The 9,567-nt window shown below is 39.1% G+C and overlaps 1 protein-coding gene across 1 annotated transcript in view; it reads left to right on the forward strand.

Moving 5' to 3' along the window:
- The first annotated feature begins 250 nt into the window (after positions 1 to 250).
- TIPARP (TCDD inducible poly(ADP-ribose) polymerase) overlaps positions 251 to 9,567 on the forward strand; it is a 90,148-nt gene continuing 80,831 nt past the window's right edge. The window contains exon 1 of the mRNA XM_055321338.1: positions 251 to 375. Coding sequence (XP_055177313.1) covers positions 345 to 375 — 31 coding nt within the window. The 5' untranslated portion in view covers positions 251 to 344. The remainder of the gene's footprint in view (positions 376 to 9,567) is intronic.

Raw genomic sequence — 9,567 nt, forward strand, 5'->3', positions numbered from 1 at the left:
GTACCTATGGTGTAGGGCCTAAATTCCATGCACTGCCTGGACATCGTTGAGCCTCACGGGGCCCCAAAGGCCTAACCATGAGTTCTCCTGCCTTTGCCAGGCATGTCCCCCACCAGGTAGGAAACGCTCCCCACTTGGCTGGTTCTCCCAATATCTGGACCAGCTACACTTTCCCTGGACCTCAACCTAACGTATCTTACTTTTCTGTCAGCCTGTGAAATTATTCAAGCAAGCCAATCACATTCTCTCATGGGAACCAGACAGTAGACAAAGCCTGCCTCCCAGCCTCCCACAGCTCCTGCTGGTTTGCTCAACTCCCGAGTACAATCTCCTTGAGACCCTACATGGTGTGTGATGTCCTCCTACAGGCTGTGAGTATGTATGACCAATAACTGCTGTCAATCTCTCCTGTCCTGCATCAGGTGTGGTATGTTTGGCCATCTTGTACTACTTAGGGTGGGAAATCCCTCCTTCAACATGAGGTTCATAGGAGGTGATCAGGACAGTATCCCACACAGAGGGACACATTTATGATTGTATAGTCTTCATTCTGTGAAGTTCCTGGACCCCAGTAGGAGAGTGAAAATTAAATATTTGCTGTGGATGACAATAGATTTATTATCCTACAAAGAAATCTCTTTTAATCCTAGATCAATGATTTCCATTCACATAATCATATTTTAAACAATCTTTTTTTCTTACTAGTCACCATGCTGTTGACCAATAAAAGTAAAGTTGCCTCAAGGCAAATCTGTACTTAATTTCTATACTACTGATCTGGCATTTACATTGTAATTCCTAATTGTTAATAGGAATAAATTGTAATGCCCACTTATGAAAACAAGATGCTAGTATCAGTCAATATAATCAAGAGACTAAACTAACTGGAAGCATATGAACACTCAGACTTTTCCCACACAAGAATTTACTTAATGTTTCATCGCCTCCATTTATCTTATTTCTTTGCAAGGAAAAAATGGCAACATCGAAGGCACTAAAAATCAAATAGAATCTTCCTGGAGTCTGCAATTAGTATTAAGCTTATTGGCACTTCAGAGACTTTCATTGCCATTACTCTGCTATTTTATCACTTGGTTTCCAGAGGTCGGAGATAAAAATAGCCATGTTTTTACTTTCTTACTTTATTCTATAATAGCAGGTAAAAAAAACGTACACAACAGCCAGCAATTCTCCTGCTCAGTTTCTAAATCACAATCATTTTCACGTGGACCCTCTTCGTTGCCAGTGCCCTGCTACTTCTCCCTTTCCTTAGTGCTGGGGAGTTAGAGGAGCGGGAAGAGGGGATCGGGGTTGCTGATAAAATCTTAGGTCCACTCCAGTAGCAGTCCTCCGTCACAGGGGGAATCTAATGACTCGCTTTTTAGCCTTAGCTCTCCAAGAAGGAAATTCCAGGAGAATTTCTGCTAAAGTTAGCAGAAAATGGTCATTAAACAATTCCAGCAAGCTTCAGACCAGTAGCTAAGCACCAGGTCCTTCTCTCAATGCCTGGCCAGTACCTGAAATGAGGTTGCACAGAGTCTCTAACGCTCGTTCTCCCAGAATGGATGGTAAAGATGTAACACTTGCTAAGTATTGGGTTTTGTGCTGATCCTGCGAAAACTAAAAGGCTAGTGTGAGAGGCAAGTGTAGGTGCTCAGAATTGGGAACGGGCACGGAAAAGAGGTCTTTCCAAACAACGCAAAGGGCTTGCTACTGGGACTAATCATTTCACTAGGCACAAGGAGGGGGCCCAGGTGGGCTGGCCCTGCAGGTGCTTAGGAGTTCTGTGGGCTCTATATGCAGGTAGGTGTCTTGGCTGTGCACCACTCATGTTAAGTTCCAAAAGCAGGTTCTCCATGAGCTCATGTAGCTCATGGCCTTTGTCTTCAAAATGGGCAAAGGGAAAATGGGCTTTGCTGTCCAAAGTGGCTGGAAATGGTGGAAAGAAGTCCAAAATAAAATAACTTTTCTGGGGCAGCCCCGGTGGCGCAGCGGTTTAGCGCCACCTGCAGCCCGGGGTGTGATCCTGGAGACCCCCGGGATCGAGTCCCACATCAGGCTTCCTGCATGGAGCCTGCTTCTCCCTCTGCCTGTGTCTCTGCCTCTCTCTTCGCTCTCTCTGAATGAATAAATAAATAAATCTTTAAAATAAATAATTAAAAAATAACTTTTCTGACACAAGGAGGGGGCAGGCAGGATCTCAAGCTCCTGAGGAAAAGCAGGAATGATATCTCCTGAAATGAGAATTCCACACTGTGTGGAGGAAGGGCCACCAGGGCAGCAGCTGGTCTGCAGTTTTTGTGCCAAAGTTTGTCTACTTTGCTGCTGATTCCTGCTGGCTTGATCAGCCAAAGAAAAAAATCCCACATTTGATCCCTTGATATGGAGACCTTTCTCAGTATTCAATACAGAAACTTTCCAGATTTATTTAATTTTTTTTAGGAAAATCATAAAGAGGGAAAAAGTATTTTTCATAATCCACATACCCAATACTAATAGTTTTATGTGTATACGGCCAGTAATTGCATATATATACATATGTATGCTTTTAAACCAGATCATATAGTTACATAATCTTTTAATTTTGAAATTTTGTCATGCTTATCTTTTTATGTTAAGAAATGCATACCTACTTCATAATTTTTAAGGTTACATATTATTCCAAGTGGATAGATATATCATAATTAACCCAACTGATCCTTTATTATTGGATAGTGTAGATATGTTTTCTGGATCATAAAATAAAAATGCCTTTTCTATATAATTGGGTTCTAAAATTGACAGCTCAGGTTTTTGAGCTTCAACATTTCTTCCAGCTTTACTGTTGACAAACCTTCACATCCATCTCCTTCTAAATTGCTACCTTAACTCCTTCTAAACATTTTCATCATAAGCCATACAGACATTACACAGAAATTCAATATTCCTTTCATTGTGGTAAGAAAGCACAGTTGCGAGTCAGGAAATGTGGTGTCCTAGTCTGACCTCTAGCACGGTGGCAATAAAGTACAATGCAACTATTAAGGACAAATTGTGTCCCCATCCCCCAAATTCATGTGTTGAAACACTAATCCCCAATAGCTAAAAACATGACTGTGTTTGGATACAGGGCCTTTAAAGAGGTGATTAAGTTAAAATGAAGCCATTAGGGTGGGCCTCAATCCAATCTTACTTCTGAGTCCAATAAGAAAAGGCAATTTGGATGTAGAGAAAGACACCACCAGAGGTGCACAAGCATAGAAGACTATGCAAGTACCCAGGAAGAAGGCAGCCATCTGCAAGACAAGGAGGGAGGCCTCAGAAGAAACCAAACTTGTCGACACCTTTGATCTTGACGTCCAGCTTCCATAGTTTCTTTTTTATTTTTATTTTTTTGCTGCCATAGTTTCTATTGTTTAACCTGCCCTGTCTGTGGTATTTTATTTCGGCAGCCCTAGCAAACTAATATAGCAAACTTGGAGTACATTTCTTAAATCCATGAGCCTCAGTGCCCTTCAAATAAACTAGGGAATGAGATTATGAGATCTGCACAATTCTTAAGCCTTAAATAGGTCATTCATTTCTAATGAGGCTGGCACCAAAAAGAACACTGAGCTTCCCTAGCACACACAAACTCATTTTCATTGGCCTAAATGGCTGAGGCCTCTCCATTCCTAACTCACTCACTTAGAATTATAGGTACTGTGAAAAGGTTGGAGCTATAATCTAGCTGGAAAGGATATGGGAAGGTATCTATAATGTCCACTAAAGCTAGGAGAAAATTGTTTAGTTTTTGGTTGAACATGATTTCTGTATAATCATTATGTATATGCAGGAAAGTAAGACTATAACCTGCAAATATATTTCAAACGTAATAACATGTTTGTGAATACTAAATATAATTAATGTATTTAATATGGCTATGTGTTTTATAGACACTTAACTAAATATTTAATGATTTTTTGATATCGCCATTTTTTGTGTTTAAAAACCAATGCGATTTTTTTTCAGGTTTCAAATATTCAGGCCCCTGGGGAAAAAAGTGTTCTTACCCTCCCACAATACCCACAGGCATTGTGCACAATGAATGAGAAGGCCCCAGAAGCAATATAGAATGTGATGGTAATTAAGAAAATACAAGATGTGACAAACTTTTGTGGTTTTTTTGCCTAAAGAATAACTATGTTTATGGGACTAGAGTCCCTCTGGAAGCTAGAAAGGGGGGAATAAAAAGAGTAAAAATTTTCAGTGTGTATCTGGCACCATGCAGAGAAATAAATTTGATCGGTAAAATCAAAGATATGGGCCTTTCCCTTACTAATATATCCTTATAGTACTGTGTACAACAAAAACAAAAACCAGAACCCAAACCACCACTACCACCAGCAAAACCAAAAAGAGCAAACATTTTGCTCTGTCTCTTGCAAATGATAGCATTTGACACAATACTGGCCAATGAGATTCAAGTGAAACTCTGCTGGATTTCTGGAAAAGTATGCTTTCCCATTATAGACATCTCCTTTCCTTATTGTTTTCTTTTCCTTTTCCCTATCTGGAATGCAGATATATGGCTGGAGGTGGAACAGTCACCATGTGACTACAAGGTGACCATGAATAGAGAAGCCCCACACCAAGGATGGTGAAACAGAAGGGCAGAAAGAGCCTGGAGGCTGCTGGTGTCAGGGAACCACTGCCCCAGGCCTGAACTGACACTTCTGGATAAGTGAGAAAGAGAGACACCTATTTGAAGTATCTAGCTGTGGTGTCTATTGTATGCAGCTGAATAGGATCCCTAATTAATGAAGAAAGCTTTGTTGATAGGCCATGTTTTAGTTGGGCCTAAGGATGAATAGGGTTCAAACATGAATTAAAGTAGAGAAAGTTACTGCAGGCTGAGGAAACAGTGGCAGAAAAGTACAACAGAAAATAATGTTTTATCTTATAATGAGAATGAGGGAAAGTTCATTTTGTTTATTCATGTGCAAACATGAGGGAAGAAATGAGGCTCAAAGGCTAGCTTGAGAACAAATTGTAAAGCAGCCTGCCCGATAGAAATACAATATGGGCCACACAGATAAGTTAAAATTTCCTAATGGCCACAATAAGAAATTTAAAAGAAAAAAAAAGAAATTCAAAAGAAACAAGTAATAGTAACAAGATCAATTACTCACCCCCCCCCAAAAAAAACAAGTTAAAATCAATTTAATTTAATTTTTTATTTTTAAGATTTATTTATTTATTTATGATAGACATAGAGAGAGGGCAGGGGCAGAGACACAGGCAGACAGAGAAGCAGGCTCCATGTTGGGAGCCCGACATGGGACTCAATCCCAGGACTCCGGGATCGCGCCCTGGGCCAAAGGCAGGCGCTAAACCGCTGAGCCACCTGGGGATCCCCTATTTTTTTTTTTAAGATTTTATTTATTTATGCATGAGAGACAGAGAGAGAGAGAGAGATGCACAGACAGAGGCAGAGGGAGAAGCAGGCTCCATGCACGGAGCCCAACGTGGGACTCGATCTCGGGTCTCCAGGATCACACTCCGGGCTGCAAGCGGCGCTAAACCGCTGCGCCACCGGGGCTGCCCTAAAATTAATTTTAATACATTAAACCCATATATGTGACATATTACTTCAACATGTAAACAATATAAAATTAATTAATTAATTAATTAATTTATTTATTTATTTAAGAGAGAGGGAGAGAGAGGAGGACCACAGAAGCATGAGCAGGGGGAGACCAGAGTGGGAGGGAGAGGGAGGGGAAAGATCTTGAGCAGACTCTGTGGAGAGCACGGAGCCCCATGGGGGTGGGGGGCTGGATCCCAAGACCCTGAGATCATGACCCGAGCCAAACCAAGAGTTGGTTCCTCAACCACCTGAGCCACCTGGACACCCCAATATAAGAAATTATTAGCAATATATTTTGTATACTTTTTTCTTTCAAACTCTTCAAAACCTGGTGTCACACTTGCAGCACCTCGAAGTTAGGATTGGCCATAGTTCAAGCACTCAATAGCCACATGTGGGTAGTGGCTACTGTACCAGACAGTGAAATTTTAGTCTTGAATCTCATGTTTAAAAGTGTGAACTTCAACTACAAAAATATGAACAGAGTCACTATTTAATTTCTAAGAAAACCTCTAGTATATTCAAAGCATTACAGTATTCTATTTTATTTCAAAATGTTAAGGCTCTGGTTTTGGAGACAAAACCCACAAATACAGTAGATTTTCAAGATGGTATTATGTTTCTGTGGAATGGCAACACCAGTAGTCTGGAACCTAAAGTCAAAGACATCTGCTAAGTCCCCTTAAACCTTAAAATGCTTCTTCCACAGTATTTTTTGGGTTATTCTTTTAAAGATTTTACTTATTTATTTGACAGAGAGAGAGAAAGGGAGAGAGCATAAGCATGTGAGGGGCTGCACAGGGAGAGGGAGCAGCAGACTCCCCGCTGAGGAAGGAGACTTATGCGGGGCTTGATCTCAGGATCCAAGGATCATGGATCATGACCTGAGCTGATGGCAGACAACCAAATGAGCCACCCAGGTGCCCCTTTTGGGAGATTTTCTAGAAAATACGGAAGCTAATAATAAAACCAGCTACTATAAATAATTATGACCAACATGGTAGCTAATTGTCCTCTTGAACTTTTTAAATATATGAATGCTTTTACACAGTTGAGATTTTACTTTTTAAACTACTCTGTATTCTTAACATTTCATAAGTATTTTTCTATCATTAAAATATCTTTATAAACATCATTTGCAATGGCTCCCTTATACTATTTCTTTATGTGAATAAGCCATAATTTTTTTACCATTATCTTCATGTAGCATTACAATCAAATATAGAATATTTCCATCACTTCCCTTTGGTAGTCAACCCTTCTCCCACCTCCAGCACCTGGCAACTGCCTGTTTTCTATCCCTATTGTTTCGCCTTTCCAGAATGTCATATAAATGAAATTATACAGAATATAGCCTTTTGAATCTGGCGGTTTCCAATTAGCATACAGCAATTGAGAAATTCATCCATGTTATTGTATATGTTAGTACTTCGTTCCTTTTTTTGTGGCTGAGTAGTATTCTATTGTATAAGGAATCCCACATTTTATTTATCTATATACCAGTTGAAGCACATTTGGCTTATATCCAGTTTTTCTCAATAAGGAATAAAGCCACCATAAACATGTACATACAAGTATTTGAACATAAATTTTTCATCTCTATTGGGTAAATACTTCAAAGTGGAATCTCTGGATTGTATGGTAAGTATATACTTAACTTCATAAGAAACTGCCAAATTATTTTCCAAAATGGCTCAACCATTTTGTATTCCTACCAAGATTGTATGAAAATTTCAGTTGTTTCCCATCTTTACTGCTCCTTTGTATTGCCAGTTTTGTTTTTGTTATTTTGTTTTGTTTTTTAAGTCATTGTGATAGATGTATAGTGGTAATTTATTGTGATTTTAATTTGCATTTCTCTGAAAAGTGCAAAAACAAAAAAAAATGCCTAATAATTATTCTAATGAAATTAAGAGTTTTTGTGAATTCAAATTTATTGATCCTTTTATTTTTTTTCACTGTGTGGAAAATTCCTTCCCAATGAGAAATCAGAAAAAAAAAATTCAGTTATATTTTTAGGATTTTTTTTTTGAGGATTTGCTCCAAATTACCTACATTTTAAATCCATCTGAGCACATTAGTTAGTTATATGATGGTAGTATCTTTATTCACTGGAAAAAAAAAATGGCCAGGCAGCTCTCTCTGTAACCTTTATTGACTAACCTATTCATTCCATTTATTTGTGAAGCCTCCCTTATTAATAAATAAGAGGGTCTATTCCCAGGCAATCAAATCTGTTTCATTCATCTTCCATCCATTTGACAATTACTTAAGTACTTAACTATGTGCCAGGCACTATTCTAGATTCTGGGAATTCAATGGCCAACTAAAAATACGGGCCTCAAACTCTCAGAGCTTATATTCCAGTTGGGGGAGATAGATAATAATTAAATAAATTAATAATTGTATAATATTTTAGGTATTGGTAAAAGCCAAGAAGGAAAGTAAAGCAGGGTAAGGGGCATGTAATGATGAGCAAGTGCTACTTTGAGTAGGTTGGTAAGATGAACCTCTCTGAGGAAGAAATATCCAAGACATAAATGTATTAAGGTTGTGGAACAAGAAGATACCTAGAAGAGGAGCATTCCAGTCAGTCACCTGAAAACGCAAAGACTTTGTTATGGGAATGAGCTTGACATATTGGGGAAACATCAAGGAGGCAGTTGTGGATGAAACTAACTGATAGTGAAGGGAGTGGAGAGGAGGTGAGAAGGCCATTTAAAGGCCACAGGTCACACAGATCCTTGTAGACAATTTATATTCTAAATCAGATGAAAGCTATTGGAAGATTCTGAGCGGAAGGCTGATGTGATCTGATTGGCATTTTACAAATACCACTCTGGCTACTGTGTAGACAATTGTTTAATACATCTTTTTTTTAATAGTTTTTTTTTAAAGAGATCTTACTTATTTATTCACGATAGACATAGAGAGAGAGAGAGGCAGAGACACAGGCATAGGGAGAAGCAGGCTCCATGCAGGGAGCCCGACATGAGACTCGATCCCGGGACTCCAGGATCACGCCCTGGGCCAAAGGCAGGCGCTACACCGCTGAGCCACCCAGGGATCCCCATTTAATACATCTAATTTAAATAAAAATGCTTCTACGAAAAGTAAAATAAGTAAATAGAAGAAATATATTTGGATATAGAAGAAAAAAAAAACAATGGTGAAGGTGGTATTTTAATACCCATAGTGTGGGAAACACTGGCTTTCCTGGTTATTACTAGTATCTAGTCAACTGTACATTCCTGCAGTATTCTCTGATGATTAGCTATTTTCCTAAATTTTTTAAATAATACTAAGCATTCTCCCACCGATTCTTCAATGAGGTTTCTCTGCTCCCTGGTAATCAACCCTGGGCACAGGGTTTCATAGTTTCCGAGTTATTGCACACCTATTATTTTGACAGAACTTGGAGGAACCCACCTCAGAAAAGTCTGAAGTCCTGAAGCAAATCAGGATTTGCTTGTAAATTATGTGTAAATTACATCACTGCTGTGAGTAGTAATCAAACTGTGTGTGGAGAACTGGGAACCAGGGAGGAGGACTAAAATCGCATATAAACTGTCCTGAAGGCACATTCAGGCACAACCTCCTCAGTCACAGCACCTGTTGCTCTGGAATTGGTATTATCAACGAGCAGTTCAGCTAGCTATGGTGTGATTCCAGATGTGCTGAGAGAACCTATATGACCAGTGTACGCTTCTTGTGATTCAAGGAACAGAGTTTGAAAGATGCTTTCATCACCCAACTGCATAAAAGCAAAATTTCTTGTTTTGGAAAAAATATATACCAGGCTAAAAAAAATTCAAAGAGTATGATGAGCGCATACAATGAAAAGTTTAAAGAGGGGAAGTATGTACCCCTGGCTACAAATGTACTAGCATATGCTTGGAATATTTTTGGAAAGATGCACAAGAGGTTATTTACAGTGGTTGCCTCTAGGGAGCTACTGG

Source organism: Nyctereutes procyonoides, unplaced genomic scaffold, assembly GCF_905146905.1.
Source record: "Nyctereutes procyonoides isolate TBG_1078 unplaced genomic scaffold, NYPRO_anot_genome, whole genome shotgun sequence".
NCBI classification, from domain to species: Eukaryota; Metazoa; Chordata; class Mammalia; order Carnivora; family Canidae; genus Nyctereutes; species Nyctereutes procyonoides.